The sequence below is a fragment of the Pleurodeles waltl genome, chromosome 6 (genome assembly GCF_031143425.1).
Source record: "Pleurodeles waltl isolate 20211129_DDA chromosome 6, aPleWal1.hap1.20221129, whole genome shotgun sequence".
Lineage (NCBI taxonomy): Eukaryota > Metazoa > Chordata > Amphibia > Caudata > Salamandridae > Pleurodeles > Pleurodeles waltl.
In genome coordinates, this window is record NC_090445.1 from 560,523,304 (window position 1) to 560,543,985 (window position 20,682).

General features: G+C 46.3%; 1 protein-coding gene across 1 annotated transcript in view; it reads right to left on the bottom strand.

Moving 5' to 3' along the window:
* The window catches only part of AMPD1 (adenosine monophosphate deaminase 1), a 1,595,039-nt gene that overhangs the window by 1,339,159 nt on the left and 235,198 nt on the right, over positions 1-20,682 (bottom strand). The window contains exon 3 of the mRNA XM_069242152.1: positions 19,115-19,334. Coding sequence (XP_069098253.1) covers positions 19,115-19,334 — 220 coding nt within the window. The remainder of the gene's footprint in view (positions 1-19,114; positions 19,335-20,682) is intronic.

The following is a 20,682-nucleotide window of genomic DNA, read 5'->3' on the forward strand; positions in this document are numbered from 1 at the left end:
CGGAACGGGTGGCGAGGGTGACACATGCACTCCTACACTGACAGGCACATTCACACACATCCAAATACATACACACACACACACCCTGGCCAACACACACAACCAAAACACATACTGAGCCGCATACACACAGTCCCGGCACTGTCAAACATAACAACACTCACCACCACCAAACTACACAACAACAGCAACACCTCAAACACACCACCAAAACGATACAACTCACACACCCAATGACAATGCATACATACAACACAACGTTACAACACCATTGTACCAAGACATACAATCACACAGCCATACGACGAGACATACGTCACACCACGCAAACACACCACACAGCAGTTCGGACATTCTAATCACCACACACACACACAGTACAAACACACAAGGGCACACCACACCACAACCCAACAGCCAACACAATCACTCAACACAAAGCAACATAATTCTATGTCCCACACAGATACATACCCAACACACCATACCCAGCCATCCCTGCGGGAGAAAGGCAAAGCACACAGCCACACAGGCCGCTCAGACACAACAGGTAGCACAACCACCACACACACATAACACACTCACACACAATATGAAGCAGGCAAGACCATAACAGCCATTTGGAATGAAAGGCAGGGCAAAGATGATAACACTGGAACCAACAACTGGCTGGACCATATGTATGTCTACAAATAGAGGTAACAATCTTAAAAATAGCATAATTTACAAATATAAAAGGCCTTAGGCCAGTCCCAAAGTCCAAAGTGAAACATGCACAGCTGGCATATCTGACTGCCCCAACTTGACTCCTGACTGCTAAATACCTCCACGGACAAGTGCATGAAGCAGGCACCTCAGGGATTAAGGGTGGTGGTGGTGGGTGTTTGTGTCTAGGTTCGGGAGGGGGGTCTTTGGTGGTGGGGGCTTCGGACGCGGCTTAGGGGAGGGCTGGGATCACTTAGGAGGGGTCGACTTCTTGGTGGGGAGGGGCATGGGTACTTGCAGGGGGCAGGAGAGGATTTGGAGGTGGGGAAAAGGTTCAACTTTGAGAGGAAAAACTTCTTTGACACACAGGTACAGTCATGGCAAAAGGGTTTGGGAGTGGAGAGAGAGGGAGTGCTTCTAGGAGGTGTTTTGATTGATGTTTTGGGTGCAGGTGTGTGCAAGGAGTGCTAGTATGTACTGGGTGTCTGTTGGGTGGGTGAGTGTGGGTGTTTATGTGTCTTGGGAGGAGGTGGGGTGAAGGAGCTGGGAGATGCTGTGCTGGAGGGAGGCTGTCCAGTTGGGGTGGTGACTGCAGGTATGGTGGATGTGCTGCATGTGGGTGTGTCTGTGGTTGTGGTGGCTGTGGATGTGATGACTGGGGTGGATGTCTGCAGGTCTGCTATTGTGCTGACTGTGGGTAGGATTTGAGTTGTGGCTGGATCTGTGAACGTTGGTGTGGTGTCTGCTGGTGTGTCAGGAGTAGTGTCTCTAAAGGTGGGGGTGGTGGGGAGTCTGTGCAGGTATTGGCTGTTGGTGTGTCTGCAAGTGGGTGTTGTCTGTGTGCATGCCGGTTGTCGGTCTTGTGGTGCTTGTGTTTGACTGTGGTATCCTTGGCTGTTGAGGTGAATGCATGCTTGTCGGTCTATGTGCTCTGGCTGGGATGGGAAAAGGGGTGTGGGATTGGGTAGAGGAAGATGGAGGGGGGACGGAAGACAAAGGTGACTGGCTGCCGTCAGTGCGGAGGCCAGAGCCTGAAAGGATCTCTGTAGACCAGCAAGTGCACCATGAATGCCCTCCAAGAACGCATTGCTCTGTTGGACTTGAGCTGCAAGTCCCTGAATCGCATTCACGATGGTCGACTGACCCACAGAGATCGACCTCAGGAGGTCAGTAGCCTCCTCACTGAGGGCAGCAGAGCTGACTGGGGCAGGGGTAGAGGTGTCTGCGGTGAAGGAGACGCCCACCCTCCAGGGTTAGCCGGCATGGACAATTGGGTGGGGATCTACAGGGAGGGTGGTGGTAGTAAAGGGGATGGCGGACAAGGATGGTGCTGGGGTGGTCCCAGATGGGTCAGCCACCGCTAGGGAGTGTTCACTGGGGGAGGATTCCGATGATGATGTTCCAGTCTCCCCTGTGGCACTCCCCTGACCCTCTGGGCTACTGGGTCCCTTGCTCTCGCTGATCGCAGCACTCCTGGTCCCGTGGCTAGCAGCATCCCCACTCGCCTTTGCCCCATCTCCTTTGCCTGCCAATATTGATGCACACAAATAGAGAGAGAAGGAGGGGGATACAGAGAGTGAGAGAAAGGGTCATCACATTCCTAACATACACACATGGAAAACATGCAGTACTGCAGGTGAACAAATCCAGGCTAGGCTATCTCAGTTGGTATTACACATATCCTATCCCATGTCACATCATGGTTACAAAGAAAGGGAGCATACTGCCTACACTCCAACAACAAAGTCCAACCCCAAAGCATAATGGTAAATGCAGTTGAATTAGTCGTCCGTCCAGAAAGTAATAAAGTCTTTCACCTCCGTAGGCGCAGCAAGTGCTGTATATTCCTGTACACGTGTTTCTGGGTTTAGCCCGTCATCACCAGGGAGCAGCAAGGTATAGGGGCTTGCTTGAAATGCCCCCAAATGGCTTCTTGGGTTGTCACATCATGTTAATACTATCCACCACTTCAGGTCATCCCTTTCACCCACATCAAATTTTGAGTAATTTAGCACAACGGGATTAATCCATCTGTACACATGTAAAGCCATGTCTACTTGCTACTCATGCTCTTGCTGAAGTAGACACATCATGCATATTTCTGAACCTATCTCTACCTACAATTGGAAGAGCAGATGAGTGATCCCAACACATCATGCATGTCCTGAAAGTTCACCTGAAAAGCTCATCTCAAAATCTAATGTCCCTTCAAAGTGTAGACTACCCAACTCATATTCCACACAGCACGTCATACATATCACATTGCTGGCTGCGCCTAATACATACATGCCAACAGGGGTACCTGAACTGATCAAGCCACAACAAGTGGCAATCAGTTACAGGTGACAACTGGTGTGAAGAAAACATGTCTGGATAACAGCCATGTCATGACATTCACACAATTACAGAGGAATATCAGCACACACCAAACACAGATACACCTCATCACTTCATTGTTGCATGTCCATCAACAATGGCCTGCTTATCACCCATTACATATTCATAGCCAATCACAGAGTGTAGTGTCACAACAATTACACAACAGGCAACCACAGGCCACCTACTATTCTACTAGACATAGAGTCAAAGTTCCAGGACTTGGCAACATGAGTACACATACATCACTCACACCATACCTGACATGTGATTACATGTACCTAACTCCAGACTACACAAATGTCACATGGAAATGACATGTACACATTATTTACATATGGCCTAACCATGATTGCCAGTGCATTAAATACATCTTCAATTACAACACATCCCTGCTTTCAACCAGACCACCACTTCCTGATCATAGAAGTGATGAAATACATATCCCTCACCTGACTGGACACATCAGCTAGGCCACAGGTAACTAGATTGTCCCACTACACACAGTGTACCCCCACTTAACCATTGAAACATGATGTACACAGCACATCACCAAGGTTAAAAAGGAATTGGTAGGCCATATCCACACATACCATTGACATCACAGTTTGATTAGGGCTGGTTCTGGCAAACCATTAACATTCTCTATTACCCACCCATTGGAACTGAGATGAAATGCCCACATGTCAATCACATGTAAAAGAAATTGTATCACAAATACCCAAAGCATTCCCCCTAAGTAGAATGTCCCTTTGTTGCTAACTTCACATACCCTTTTGAATGGAGATAAATGGACATTGGAGTTACAACAACAAACACAGATATGTACTGGTCTAGATAGGCCATATCTGTGTTGTACATGAGATCGCAGCCTCACATGGAGTCCAGACCTTTAGCAGTAAAATGGTAATATTCACAGCCTGTACCAAATAAGTGACTCAACCTCTTGCTACAACAGGTGATCAGCACAGATGGAAGTGGGTCAGGCACCTTAGAGCTACTGACAGACATATGCAGAGGGATAGTCCAGGATAGGTTAAAAGAGTATGCTGAAACACCAGCTCACATGCATAGGGAGGGCAGGATGTGCAACAGATGTGGCATTGACATTAGGCATTTCCATGTGCAGTCAGAATTATGTCATGATATATGATTCCAAAACTCACACGTAGCAAGCCATGATGTCTGCTCCACATCTCATACACTAGCAAGGCGGTACCAATTGATTACCACTAGTCTAGAAACATTTGTCAGCTACTAAATTGTCACTGAACGTACAGTGAGACAGCAAACAGCATTCAGCCAGAGCCAATACCAGGTAACAATCAGTACTTACCCCCTTGTGGCTGCTGTGCTGCCCTCAAACGCCCATCCACCTCAGGATAGGCTACTGCCAAAATGCAGGCCATTCAGGGGTCAGTGTTGGACAGGCACCCCACCCTCGTTGGGAGGACGTCCCCAGCTGGATGACACAGATAAAAGAGGAAAGTAATGTACACATGCACCATAGCAACAGTAGTTGACACTACACAACTGTCACGTGGGAACACATACCCATCCTCCCTGCCCACACTCATGTACAGTATGCCACATGCATGCATCTACACCAACTACAGTTAACATGGCCAACTCACCGTCACACACAACAGAGGTAGGACTTCCTCCACCAGCTTTTCCAGCTCCTCCTGTGTGAAGGCAAGGGTGCGATCACCTGCAGGACATGGCATGATGACACCCAGAGGCAGTGCACAGCAGCGCATGTAGTGGAGGTCTTGCTAACAACAGTGCCAGGAGTCAAGTGAACAAGACTGCAGAAAATGGCGGTCACGACCGCCACATGCAGGACCATCACCGCTGGCGGTCATTGCCATAGGCCTAACTCCGCCATAGGCAGCAATGTTTACCTAGGACAAGTTACACTGCGGTTGCTACCGCCTACAGCCATGATGACTTCCGCTGGCGTACTGAGGTCACTTCCAACTGTCCAGAACAGTAGGTCAGGCGCCTGCCATTTTGGGCACATGTACTCGATACATGTTCTTAAATAAGTGTGTCATACATCTGATCGACCTTAGATGTCTGTTAACAATCATTAAATTATGATGTGTTGAGCCTGTATACATGTGGATAGGTCTGGATAGCCACTCTAAGGTACATAAATAGATTAATTTAGTAACATGTGTCATCCGTGAAGGGCTGCACAGTAACCCACACATATTCACATACATTTGTCACAATCTCCTATCCAACTGACATTCCAGTCAATGTGCAGCAATGACGGTGTCTGATGTACATTACTATGGTCTGTGATGTTTAGATCAGCACTGCTCCACATCCCCTTCACTTGTGTAGGTGTCTGCAAGTATACAATGTGCTGTTGTTGTGTGCCAATTGCATGACTTATTGTATATTTTCTCCTCTCAAATGAGATATCTTGCCATGAAGGAAATGAGACAACTGGCAGTGTTCCGTCTACTGGTAGACCTGGCTACCATGCAGGACAGGCATGTCATCCAGACCTACCATCTGAATCGCCAGACCACAATGGATCTATGTATACGCTCAGAGCCAGATCTGATGCCAGGAAATCAACATCCCTATTCCATACCACCCAGTGTTCAAGTATTGTCAGTGCTACACTTCCTGGCCACTGGCTCATTCCAGCATACTGTGACCTTAACAGCAGGGATGTCTCAGCCCATGTTCAGTCAAGTTTTGAGGGATGTACTGTGAGCTTTCTTGCAACACCTGGACAGCTACATCAGATTTCTCAAAAGAGCGGATATGGCCAATGTGAAGGGTGATTTTTATCTGATGGGACTGATTCCTCATGTGGTAGATGCTTTGATGGCACCCATGTATCCCTGGCCCCTCCCAGTGTCAATGAACAGGTGCATAGGAACAGGAAGAACTACCACTCAATCAACGTGCAGGTGGTGTGTCTGGCAGACCAGTGTATCTCCCAAGTAACTGCCAATTATCCTGGATGAGTGCATGACTCCTACATTATGCGTAACAGAAATGTATCAACCATGATGGCACGTCTACATACAGAGAGGGCCTGGCTGGTTGGTGAATATGCATTGTTATATTTCTAAAAGTTATGTGACCTGTCATCACAATCTGCACAATCGATTCACCTCAATTGGTTTTGTCCTACCATTGTGTTCACAGGTGACTCTGGCTATCCATACCTTCCTTGGCTGTTGACACCTGTGAGGTACCCAGTCATGCCAGGTGAACTCCGTTTCAATGAGGCCCACAGGAGAACAAGGCGTGTATTATAGCATACTTTCTGCCTCTTGGAGGCAATATTCAGGTGCCTGGACCTATCAGGAGGTGCCCACCTCTACTGCCCACAAGGATTGCCAAATAATTGTTGTCTACTGCATGCTCCACAATCTAGCCCTGAGGCATTGGATACCATTGCTAGTCAAATCAAAGTGTACAACATAATAACAGGTAATGAGTGGAGTCACAGGAGATGGATTGATCAGAGTAGCTGCAACAACATTTGGTCACACAGGTCCTCTGTCCTTGTCCATTGGGAAAATGTAGTTAGGATTCTGAACAGTTAACAAAGTGTCTCTGAGGTGCACAAGGGTGACAAATCAGGAGAGGTTCACTTCCTGGAAGTGAGTTGGATCTTGGCATCTGTTATAGCCGGGTGTCTGGATGGATGTCCACGTTTGCGGGGGGTTCTTCTGCTATAGAGGGACAGGCGTTTGAGACTGGGGGCTCCCCTGGCAAGGCTTCCATTCCACTAGCTGCCGCCGATGTAGAGGGGGAAGATGTAACGTTACTAGTGGAAGGAGCCTGATGGTGGGTAGCTATATCACGCAGGGTGGTGTTGATGTCCCTTAGCACCCCTGCTATGGAGGCCATGGAAGCACTATGCGCCTGCCACTGTTGCATGGCCTCCTGGTGGTAGTCTCTCTGCAGCCTTTGATTTTTCCCCAACATGGTGATGATCTGGACCATCCTGTCCTGGGAAGATTGGTATGCTCCCAGGACTTAGGAGATGGTATCCTGGTCAGTGGAGTCCCTTAGCTGCCTCATCCTCTGTCCCACAGCATCCCTCCCGCGCTCCCTGGCATAGTGTGCCCACTCCCAGTGTTAGCAGGGCCATCATTGTCAGGGGTGTCAAGGTCAGACCCAGAACCCTGTACTGTGGGGCACACAGTAGTTTTAACAGTCTTTGGGACACAAGTTTGGGGGCGCTTGCTTGACTGTGATGTCTGAGCAACTGTTGTGGGGGGACTGATGTGGGCAGGGTAAGGCTGGGAGTCATCGACTGACCAGATGTCCCAGATGGGCCAGGTAGGTCATCACTGTCTCGACATCCAAGGCGTATTGTCCTCACTTGGGCCTTCATCCTGAGGAGGGCTGGTAGTGTCTGGTATCCTCTCCAGGGCGGCAATGGCTGGGATACCTGTGGATGGAGTGAGACAGAGTACAGTTAAGAAAGTATGTTTGGTACCCTCTTTGTGTCATATGATTTAGCATGATTCCCAGCAATGACAATGACAGTTGCTGCACAGCATAGCTTGGTGGTTCATAGAAGTCTGTGGCAGGACTGCCATACTCCATGTTCTGGGCTCTCATCAATGTTTGGTACATATGGCACTGCAACTTGCACTGCATTGCCATACACCATATCTATAAGGCCACAAAAAGCCAGACAAAGTGGCTTTGTGTACTCACATAGAATGGGTCTGCACTCTACACCGCAGTAGCGTCAACAAAAGTGATCAACTGGTGGCTCGTAAATATGCCTCTATTTATCTGCAGATTCCTTACCTTAGAATACACAACAGGGGTCAGACTGGATCTATAAATTTCCAAGCAGCACCACAGCGAAACAGCAGGTGGCATTGATTGGCTCTGCATCAACCCCACCACAAGTGATGAGTGTGGTACCTACATAGTTACCACCTCAGGATGATGACATCAGTATCTTTTTATGGCATTTCTGCGCCAGGGCCATGGAGCCACAACAGAATGCTGGCAGACCAGTTAGCAGAAACTAAGGACCTATAGGGACCATTCCCTAGTTGGACAAAAATCTGTTTGCTGAAGTTGGGAAGATGGTAGAGTCAGTGAGTAATCTGAGGCTCAAGTCTCTGCCAGACAAAGCGTTACTGAAGGTAAGTTGTTCATGTGATAGAGACTTCTAGTCGCAGATTCCTTATCTTAGAATAAGTATCCAAGCAACACATCCCCAAAGGGGTGTCTGCGAAATAATTCAGACTAGGAAGTCCAGGAGGACCGAACGGGCCATCACAACATACCTGACTCTCCAGGCAGTAATGTTTGGTGAACGTGTGCAAAGAGGCCCACATCGCATCCTGACAGATGTTCAAGGCAGTGATCGCTGACTTGGCTGCAGTGGAATGAGCCTGAAAACCCCTAGGGGGTTGCTTTGGGCCAGCTTTAGTTCCTACTTATGAGTATAATCAATTTAGAGATGGTCTGTTTCCGCAAAGCCTTCCATTTCTTTGTTACGGCGAGCCCAATGAATAGTTGATTGTCTACCAGGTGTTCCTTAGTATGATCAATGTAGAACAATAACCTCTTTGGGGGTCCATTTGATGGAGTCTCTCCTCCTCTTTGGAAGGGTGAGACGGAGGTTGGCAGAGTGATGGTCTGTCCGACATAGAAGAGTTGCACCACTTTTGGCAGGAAAGTGGCATGTGTTCTCAGAACCAGTTTGTCTGGAAAACATGCAGCGTATGGATGGTGCACAGAGAGTGCCTGCAGTTCACTAACCCTCCTGGCCGATGTAGTGGCCACTACAAAGGCAGTTTTAATGGTCAGAAGGAGCTGAGCACAGTTGTGCATAGGCTCTAAGGGCAAACTCATCAAGAGCGTCATGACTAGGTTCAAGTCCCATCGAGGCATGAAGAAGGGTTTTGGAGGGAAAATGTTTTAAAGTCTCTTTACAAAATGAGTCACAACAGGTGGGTCAAACAGGAAGGACTTGTCCAGCAACTGCAAAAAAGCTGATATGGCCGACAAGTACCCTTTAACTGTGCCAAGAATGGAGCCTTGTTGGGCTAAAGATAAAACACAAAACAACCTTTGAAAAAGGTGCAGAAAGGGAATTAACAATTTTGGTAGCACATCAAGCCATTCATTTGTCTCAACAGCAGACATATAGGGGGGTCATTACAACCCTGGCAGTCGGTGGTAAAGTGGCAGTAAGACCGCCAACAGGCCGGCGAAAAAAATAAATTGAATTATGACCGCCACTTCACCATTCCGACTGCCATGGCGGTGAGAACCGCTGGGCTGGAGATTGCGGTCTCCAGCCCGGCGGTGGTCACTAGACCGCCGACGGTATCAGGACCCTGCATACCGCCATGGATCTCGGGTGGTTGGGAACCGCCATGAGATCCATGGCGGTAGGCACTATCAGTGCCAGGGAATTCCTTCCCTGGCACTGATAGGGGTCTTCCCCACCCCCGCTTCCCCCTTACGAATCCTCCCCAACACCCCCCACCCCCCTGCCACCCCCCAAAGGTGGCACAACCCCCCTCCTCACCCCGACCCCGAACATGCACATATACACACTCCTACACGCACACACCCTCAACATGCACATATACACACCCCTACACGCGCACATACACCCCGACAACACATACCCGCACACATACAAACAGACATGCACACCGTCTGACCCGCACACATTTCCCATACACAGCACCCCCCTCATGCATACACTCACTCACTCACCCCCTCTACACTCTCACACGCACACCCCCATGCACGCACACAACACCCCCCCCACCCCCTTCCCTAACAGATGATCAACTTACCTTACCTCCGAGAGGGGACGGGATCCATGGGGGCAGCTCCGCCACCAGAACACCATCACCAGAACACCGCCACACCGAATCATGGGACGTGATCCAGTGGGCGCTGTTCTGTTGACGTGGCGGTGGAGGTTGAGCAACCTCCACTTTCCCACCATCCGCCAGTATGGCTGCTGGCGGCGTTCCGTCCGAAAAAGGATGGCGGCCTGCCAGCGGTCATAATACGTGGCGCGGAAGATCGCCACCACTGGTGGTCTTCAGCACGGCGGTACCTCGGCGGTCTTGCGAAAAGACCGCCGAGGTCGTAAGGACCCCCATAGCGTCTTGGTTTAGGGTCGCCTGGCTGCCATGACATCACACACTTAAGAAGGGAGATCACAAATCGGCAGTTACTGACGCGCAATCTCCAAGCATGAAGGGGGAGAGTGTACAGGTTCAGGTGCAGGGTCCTGCCCTGTTGCTGTAATAGGACATCCTCCTTTAAGGCAGACAGATGAGAGGACTGGTTCTCATGTTCAGAAATTCCAGATACCATACTCTCCATGACCAATCAGGAGCTACAAGGATGGCCTGAGCCCACTTGTTCTTGATCTTCTTGAGACCTCTGGGCATGAGTGGTGTCAGCAGAAAGGTGTATAGGAGGTCGGAGGTCCATCGAAGCAAAATACGTCTCCAAGTGTGAGCCACCTTGGTCAACTACAGCATGCAGAAGTGCTGACATTTCGTGTTCTTGGTGATGGCGATTAGATCTAACCAAGGTTCTCCCCAGTTGCGGAAGAGACCTTGCACTACCTCTGGGTGGAGACGCCATGATCCAGGCGACTTTGATGGCTGAGATTTTCCACCCTGGTACAGAGATTCTTCCACGTGTTGTGCAACCAGGAAAATATCCTGGCATCCCAGCAATGTCCAGAGATGTAGGGCCTCTTGACACAGGGTCTATGACCCTATCTGATGTTCTGGACTTCCAGTGGGCAGGTGGTGCTGTATTCTGCCACCAACCAGTTGCTTGTGGTCATGCAAGTGCTAACTAAATGGATTGAAGGATGCCAGTTGGTAGCAGACTGTGTGGACATCTGGCCTGGAATCCCACAAGGCTTGTGGGAGCTGCGTTCACGGTCACAAAAAGACCGGGAAGCCTGTTGGCCTTGGTGGTTAGGTGGGAGTGGATGTGGCTGGTACTCCCAATTGCAGCCATGGAAGGGGCAAAAGGCAGAATGTGACTGGCATGGGGTCAGAGAGAGACCCACTGATCAGGCAGTGTCCCCGCTGTCCTTAATGCTCTCCAGGGTGAATATGCCTTATCGCCATTAAAGGGCAACGCCAAAAGGGATACCTGGAGCAAGTGGATCTCAGCTAGGTATGGTGTCAGAGTGCCTCTAATGGTACAATCGCTTTGCCTAGCAAGTTGGTCATGTCCAGTCCAGAGTGTATAGTGAACTTAGCTGCGTCCCTGCCATGGACAATCGCCTGGGTCAGGGTGGCCCGGGCCTCCTCCAAGACCATGGATAGCACTTGTACATCTGAATCCTAAACTATGTGGGTGTTCTGGCCTTTGAGGCATGAAGTGATCACCGACAGCATTGCAAGGCTGGTGGAAGAGAACATCCTCTTGCCAAAAGTATCCAGCCTCTTGGATCCCCCTGTCTGGTGATGTTTTAGGGAACGCACCAGGCTTGACTTTAGAGGTGGAGGCTTGAACAAACAGGCTCTCCGGGGTGGGGTGCTGGGTGAGGAAAGCTGGGCAGTGGCAGCCCCCAACTGTCCTGTGCTTGGCACATGCCCTGAGCAGGACGGCCATAAGGACTTCATTAAAAGGGAGAAAAGGTTCTGTGGGTGGTGACTCCTGGCTGAAACACCTATTTCACAACGTTTATCTTGACTGCCATTGAGGGTAGTGTAAGGTCCAGTACCTCAGTCGCCCTCCTCACCATCATGGCAAAGGAAGCCCCTTCCTCCATAGCCACATTAGGAGGAGAGACCAAGCCAGTGTTTTGGTAGGTATCCAAACCACTGGCATCCAGCAATTAATCGCACCAGTTTTCTTTGAGTCTTCCAAGGGCTTATGGTAGCTAAAATGATCCTAAGATCCTGCCAAACCTACTCCTCCCAGGGTCTGTCGAAAAAACTAGGCCCCGGTTCTAACTCAGAATGTCGAGTTCAGGCCGGCACTGGAGTCATAGGACTTGGACCAAGGAGGTGAACTCAAATAGGGTTTTGACTTCTTAGATTGTTTAGACATTTTGTAGGACCATTCTGACTCCTTTGGGAAATGACACGCGGTAAGAACGGCTACACAAACTGGCCCAGGATCCTCCAAGTGACTCGAACCTAGAGCCTCAAGGAGCCGACTGGCGTTGAGTGACCAGTAGCTTTAGGGACCGTTCACGGAGCGCCTTGGGGTTCATGGTGTGACAGTCTTCACAGACCTTGGAGTCACGGCCCAACTCCACCGGCAAACTAGGAGGGTACCTGTCATAGACATCTGTGTGTGACAGGAACCACAGGGTTTAAACGTCAAAGTTTGTTAGGGGACATCCTTCAGCACACTGGGAGACAAGCTAAAAAAACTTAAACGGAACGTAAAACAAATTGTCCAAAAAAGGGACTGAGGTAACTCTCCCTGGATCTATGCTGGTGGTGCCAAAAGACAAAACTGATGTCAGCACTCTGGGGGATACCCAAGGCATTGGACATAATGTTTCCAAGTGCGCCAATCAGACTTATAGCTTGTCACCATGCCCAACTCGGGCCTACAGTTTTGAACATAAGCTTAATCACAAAACAACCATCAGAAATACAGTTATACATTAGAAAGGGATACAAAAGATATTTGGCTAAGCAAAATACTCTCTCCTAAAAAAGGATTCTCACATGGCAAACGTTCTTTATTTATGGTTTGTCACACAGTGTAACCAACACTGCCTACTACTGTATTTTCTGAGATTCCAAGTATCAAAATACCTATCTGTATTCTTAAATAAAGAGTAATGACAATTCACACTTAAATATCTAGAGACTTTAACTTATTGTTTTTCACACAAAATATGTCATGCCTAGCACCTTTATCATAACCTTTCATAAATAAATCAGGCCTACAGCCATGATCATTGGCTTGCCACCATAACCAACCCAGCGTCCTCCTATTGAGAATAAGCTTTACCACAAGCGACAAAATACAAAGGACGCTTTTTAGTGGATAGATACAATTTCAGTCCAATCAATTCCTGTACTTAGAAGAACCAACATATAGGTGAAGCCTAAGCTCCCCTCTCAGTAGTACCCTGAAAGTGCTTCTTTTTTGTTGCTTACATAAGGTATATGACAATTGCAGCCAGACCTAAAAAATCCATATAGATAGGTGCAGCCCTTGAACATCCCATACAGCTCTGGAACAAAAATCTACATTCTGAAGTATATGGTAGGGTGATGGGACTGCAAAACACTCCTCATGGTTACCTCCTTCCAGTTTGTGCTGCTCCCAGAGAATTAATAAATGATCTAAATTATCTAGTTATCTGCTGCCAGAGAAAGACAAACCCCATAAATGATCTAGTTATCTAAGTCACCTTAACATCACTGTAGTGTCATGTGTGTGCCCCTGAAAGTTCAAGCTCGATAGATAATTAAAAAAACATAATCACAGCTGCATGGAGTACAATTTTTTTATAACTTCTGCTCAATCAAAACATATGCTCCTGGTTCCCAGCATATGGGTGAAGCCAAAGCCCATCTCTGTATAACTCCTTAAAGCTCTTTGTTATACTCGATGAACGCTCATGACTATAACATACAAAGCCTGTGGGATGACCTTGGCAAGAGACCTTGGCAAGAGCATGGTCTCCAAAGAAAGGGGAGCTCCAGTAGAACTAGTGAGCTCCTGGGAAGGGCAGACAGCCCTCTTGGAAAACGTAATGTTCGCTGAAATAAGCACTACCCTGAAATGCTTAAAAATGCATTTCACAGCACTACAATACTTACTGAAAACTTATCAGCTGGAATGATATGCAAATACATCATATCTATATAAATGAGGCATTATACATATAAATACAACGCAATACAAAAGAGTAAATGCCTATCAAAAACAAGTGCTTGTTAGAACAATTATTAAACAGACCACATAGTACCTAGAAAACTACACAACACAACAGCATCAGGGATTTATCATACACAAGGTGGTGTACATTCTATGGTTCTCATAATTATCATAAATGTTGAAATACATATTATAATGGTGATAAAGATTAGCATGTAATCAACACTAATTATTATATAATACAAGGGATTCTGTAATCCCTGTACAAAAGCCAGTCTCTAATTTCTGTATAATTAGCGACTTGTGACGCACACAACCACCAATCATAAAGAGAAGACTTTGGAACTTGACTATTATAAGTTATTACAGTCGAATTCTAACATCACACTGCATTTTGCCATGGCCAGCAGCCAAGGTAAAAGACAGGTCAGATAACTGAGCACAAATAAAGCTGCAGCTTATCTTTCGTCTGCTCTATTTTTCTAGCTCACAATGACACACTCAGACAACATGTTTATTTTGTGCATTATTTAGCTAGAGAATAGCTGGACATTCCGAGATAGTGCAGCTTTCTTTTGTATTTTTTTAAACTGACTTGTATTGAACTGTTAATAATTTTTATTTGCAACAAACAAATAGCTGGATTTTGATGTGTTTCATTTTGCACTACACGTTTTATTTGTATTCTTTATTTTTGCAAACATGCTCACTCTGTCATATGAAAGAGCTATGCACCAATATTTTCAATGGTTTGTGGGAAAGGTGATGGTGTGACCATGCATTACATGGGATAAAGTACACCCTGGTGTACATGATAAGGATACTGCAAGTCACCTTGGAGTTTCATAAACTTATAAAAGAACTCAGCTTCATTCCTCTATATGGTTATGGAACTCCTCTGTGACTTGCAATATCCTTATAATGTAAGGCAGTGGGTAGTTTATCCCTTACATAATAACACAAGGTGTTTTTATACTGTTTTGGGGAGTTCAGGATAAGGTTCCTTATCCATACCTCCCTGCAAGAATGTCAATCAAAGGTCTGTCATTCCCTAACAACCACAATATTCCTTCCAAAGCACAGGGACCAGAAGTATGAGCCCATTGTCCTTTTCTCCACATAAGCCAAGTCTCTACACATGTCTCTGGCGGCCTAGAATATCTACTTGATGTGATCGCTAAAACAAGGCGCTACACTGGCAATAGGACTCTCCTCATTATTAGGGGGGTGTAATTTAAGAAGTATTCACTTGCTGGGTTTTACATTACTGAGCCATTTTTAATCACCGCCTTTCTTGGACAAGTTGACAGTATATCAACTCTATATCTAGTAACAGTGAACCAATGAAATCAATGACATGGACAGCTCAAGTTCTCTAGTAAAGGAAAAATCTGATGGAGTGGATCCAGAGATGCCTGGCACATCAGGTCGTCTGTGGGACGTCAGCAGTCAATGCTCTAGTATAGCCGCCCACATAGCACTACCAAATGATATTGGCCATTCCATACAAAAGACTGAAGCGACCATGGCCATTATTTTTGTCAGAGACTTACAGCATTAGTTAGAGCTTGTCTGGGGAAGAGCCCCAACTTAAACCTGCTGGATGCTCATTCCAGCAAACACATGGGCCAAGAGTTATGAAGATTTTTTATTTAATAATAACCACATTTTTATTGTTTTAAACATGGAGTAACATGTCAGATTAGTAGTCAGTTTTAATAAAGTACAGTTTAAGTTCTTAATGTCTTGCACACTTGTGAAAGCCCAGAGTTTTATCGTACAAAGTCAACAGTGAACCCATTGTTCATCAGTTCAGCCATTATTGTGATAATTAAATTCCAGATTGTATACCCCACTCCCATCTAGACCAAATCTTAGCATGCTTTCTTGGGCATCCACCTGCCTTACACACTGCTCGTTCCATCTGGGCGCACCAATCCACCCCTCACCTCCACTTTGAGACTGTGAGTGGTCCACTCGCTGTCCATTCGGCTGCAACATCTCTTTTTGCCACTATAAGTCCTGTGTCTTGCAAGGCCTTTACCGGCCTCAAATTCCCCACCCTTCCATGACGCCCAAAAGAACCATCAGAGAGGAAAGCTCTGTTATTTGTCCCACTATCATTGATAATTTGTTCAATATCTGTGACCAAGAGCGCATAATGACTGGGCAGTCCCAAGTCTGCAGGTGAGTGAGGGCACTGATTAAACTGGGGCAACAGTCGGAGTCAAGCTCAGTAAAATCTGTCTGGAGTAAGATAGGTGCAATGCAGATAATAAAACTGGTGCAGGCTAGTCAAGATAGTAATCCTGTGTGGTGTCATTGATGCATCCTGCCAGTCCTAGTTCTCCAATAGTCCCAGCCACGGTGCCCAAACTGTTCAGTGTCAGGGAACTATATATTTGGGAGACTCCCCCCTACCCAAGCTTCTCATCACCACCTTCGCTTCCATCGGGCCAAAGTCAGGTATGGGAGTCCCTCTGTGTATGATCATCCCTACTGCATGTCATAATTGTAAACATTTATAAAATTGTGTAGCGCTTAAGGTGTAAGTTTGCTGGAGTGTCTGAAACGACATCATGTGTGTGCCTGACCATAAATCACCAGCTAGTGTAAGACCTATAGCATCCCACCTAGTAAAGCCCTCCAAGGCAGTCACCTCACGCAGCCATGTCCTCTGCCATAAGGGAGTGTGTTGCGTAATTTTCCTCCTCCATTCTTTATGCAGCTGTACTGTGCACCACCCCACAAATATCATCCTGGTTACCTCTGAAATGTTGGTGGAGATGGGGCTCCGGTAGAGTAGACCCATCACCTGAGGGAATCCCATTGTCGTTAGTTCCAAGCAATATGCCAGGTCACCTCAACCTCCTGTAAGCCATTCATTGATTATCAAGACTAGGGACCCGACGCCTGGAACCAACACTGCACCCGCAGCCCCCAGGACCTGAAGGAACTGAACTTCAACGCAGGAGTGACCCCCAGGCGACCCTCTGCCTAGCCCAGGTGGTGGCTGTCCCGAGAAGCCCCCCCTGTGCCTGCCTGCACCACTAGAGTGACCCTCGGGTCCCTCCATTGATTCCCACCTGAATCCCGACGCCTGCTTTGCACACTGCACCCGGTTCTTACCTGCTGGCAGACTGGAACCGGAGCACCCCTGTTCTCTATAGGCACCTATCTGTTTTGGGCACCTCTTTGACCTCTGCACCTGACCGGCCCTGAGCTGCTGGTGTGGTAACTTTACGGTTGCCTTGAACCCCCAACGGTGGGCTAACTATGCCCCAGGACTGAGACTTGTAAGTGTTTTACTTACCTCCTAATCTAACCCTTACTTATCTCCCCCAGGAACTGTTGATTTTTGCATTGTGTCCACTTTGAAAATAGCTTATTGCCATTTTCCCAAAGACTGTACATGATATTGTTTTCATTCAAAGTTCCTAAATTATCTAAGTGAAGTACCTTACATTTAAAGTATTAACTGTAAATCTTGAACCTGTGGTTCTTAAAATAAACTAAGAAAAGATACTTTTCAATATAAAAACCTATTGGCCTGGAGTAAGTCTTTGAGTGTGCTTTCCTCATGTATTGCCTGTGTGTGTACAACAAATGCTTAACACTACCCTCTGATAAGCCTACTGCTCGACCACACTACCACAAAATAGAGCATTAGAATTATCTACTTTTGCCACTATCTTACCTATAAGGGGAACCCTTGGAGTCCGTGCACACTATTTCTTACTTTGAAATAGTATATAAAGAGCCAACTTCCTACAGTGGGGCATATACTGTATACATACCAAGACGACCTTCCGACATGCCTGCCAAAGCAACATATTTACCCTGGATGTCCAAACATGACTGGTGCACTACTAAAGGGAATCACGGCGCAGAAGTATTGCCACTCTTTGAGACCCTTGAGTTAATCCAGCATGACAGACTCGGTCAAACCCATATCTAGATAGGAATGGACAGGAGGTACCCATTAAATGTGTTTCTTATAAAAAGTAGGATGGAGGAATGAAAATTTCGAAAGATTTTGAGTCAGGTTTTCAATACCCGGTTAATGCAGCTGCAAAGTCTCCTGATGAGATTTACAATTCAACACAAATTGTTATTTGCATTGGATTGTAACCCAAATTAAAGTACAGTACTTTAAGTTACAATCCAGGGAGCTTTTGATGGTTGGTGCATGGCTGTTCTCATGCAACAACCCATGGGTTTTGATGCAAATCTGTACCTACAATGAATAGCAGAAAGGGATTTGTGTCTAAATCCTGCACCTCAATGAGGCATTCTGTAGCAAACATACAAAGAGGAGAATGCCCTAAAGGGTGGTTTTTGTGCAGGAAGGGACCTCTTCTTACAATAAAACTATGCTGACCACAACGGAGGCCCAGTGCCTGCAGTGGTGCATGGCTGCCAAAAGTGCAGTGAGAGCAGAACTGCTCCACTTCTAAGTAGATTTGGCACAGTTCTGTTTGCTCCCATTCACGCAATGCAGCACAGCAACTTTGCTTGCTGCGTTCTGTGAACTCTGTTAATCTAGTCCAAAGGGTTCCCCCATCTCATCTAAAAAAAGGGCTGAGAGCCAGGTTTACATTATTCTATCGTCAACTGGGTCAGTAGTCTAAATCTCATCCACATCTGGATTATCAAGTCATATTGGCAGTCACCCTACCCTTTGTACGGTGGGGCAACGTCACTAGATTTTTCTACACTCGTCACGGTCTAAATGTTCCTGTTAGGTGCAAACTGCCACCATGGCGTTAAGCATTAACCTGAGGCCCAATGTTTACCCTGTTCAGAGTCACACATTTTAAAATGGGGGACAATTGTACTTTATCTACAACCACCCGTTTTGAGCGTAGTTTTACCCGGCCAGAATTATGCATGCAAACACTTGGGCACAAACCCTGTTTGCGCCGAAACAGGATAATTGCCCAATTGGGAATGTTTGCGTAATAGTATTGTAGTGACTATGGTGAATGAGTTGCAGCTTCTCAGTCAGAGGTTTAGAAATTCAAAAAAGCAGTAAAGCAGTTCTAGTTAGATCACAATGCAAAGTAGCCATATTTTTTGTTCTTGGTAGTACTTTAATCTACAGAAAACAAGGTAAAAGCACATTTTCAAGCGATATTAAAGGACATTTATTTATAAACTATAATGTAATACTTACATAGCACCTTGTGCAATTAAGGAAACTACAAAACGATAATCCTTCAAAAAGTTGTCAACCTTAGAGTAAGGAAGGTTTTTGGGATCATTTCTTTCAGCAGCATATTTATCAGCATAAACGTGCATCACTCCATCTCTCATTACAACTTGATACTCGAGGTTTTCCTGCAGATTATCTGTTCTGTAAGGATCTTCTCCCTTTTTGATGAGCGGTGGAAGAGCTAAAAAAACAAAGTAAAATAACAATAAATTAATAAAGCTAACTGCAAAATGAGTAAAACAGTTGCTATCTGCATAGATTATGCATAGATTCTATTTTGTCAAGAAAAGAACAACATACTAATATACAATAATATGTTTAAATATAATAAATATTCTAAATATATGCAATATAGACTCATCCTAAGTGGCAATGTAAACCCTCTGTCTTGCAAGCGCTTGGTGAGAGGTCAAGTATTTGTTTGTCATTAATATTTCTGTCAAGGGTGTTTTTTATTTCAGGTGTTCACTTTTTTCCACCACATCTGCTTTTCTACCCTCTATTTATTAATCAATAATCCGGTAAGGTAAGTCATTGATCCGCTGAGATTTATGTGTCTCTCGCAAGCCACATGTTTGTATTCTGTAAGAGTTGACTCAGGTCTTTCTTCCTTGTGTTGTGAGAATGCCAGCTTTTTTAACTGGGAATACCTAAATAGTTTTCCGAATCACCCAAAGAAAGCTGCGACCTTTGCAAAGTATATAAAAGCAAGTAGGTGTTTTTCTCCCCTATCTCTAAATTCCACTCACATGTGTGATGGAGTGTTTAGAATCTGACAAACCTGCCAGAGAATCTCTTGTTCTAACAAGGTAAAGATAATAAGACCCGCGCCTCGAAACCCAACAGGCAATGCAAACACAAACGTTGGAATTTCATAGTCTTTAGAATTTATTGTATGCTAATATTCTGCAAATCATGTGAGAATCACGAAAATAATTACAAAATGTTGGTGGGGCACGTGGCAGGCGCCAAAACGATTTAGCTTCTTCCAATGTGAACACCCGCAAGTCTTCGCCCCTATTGCCCCACAAATCGCTGGAAATTAGCTGGAGGCTGAGGCAGGAGGGGAAGGGGCAGTGACAACGGATTATTTCTTGCCAGGAGTCAGGTCAGCTATAAGATGTTGTGGAAAGGAAGTAGGAAGAATGGAAGATCCAACCCTCATAAAAATTATAACAGAGAGAGCTAAAGTAGCGTGCAGTGAGTGCAGGAGGAGGAGATGCCTAGCCTATGGAGTTAATGGAAAGGCACCAAGACAAGAATATAGAAAAATTCTGCCAGCACATCTAAGAAATTGAAAGTAGAGGGCACTGGAATGTACCACACTACTGGGAGGTCCTTCTAAGGAAAGGAGCTCTACCAGGACTTCATAAGGGGGTGGAGAAAGATATGAGCATGTAGTGCTCACACCATTGCTTCCTGGGTTTGTCTGCTACTTTTGGGGCCAGAACAGCTTGTTATGTGCTCCACTGCATGGGGAGATATCAGCGTGGCCTTACATCTTACTAGGAATTGGGAATAGCATGGAG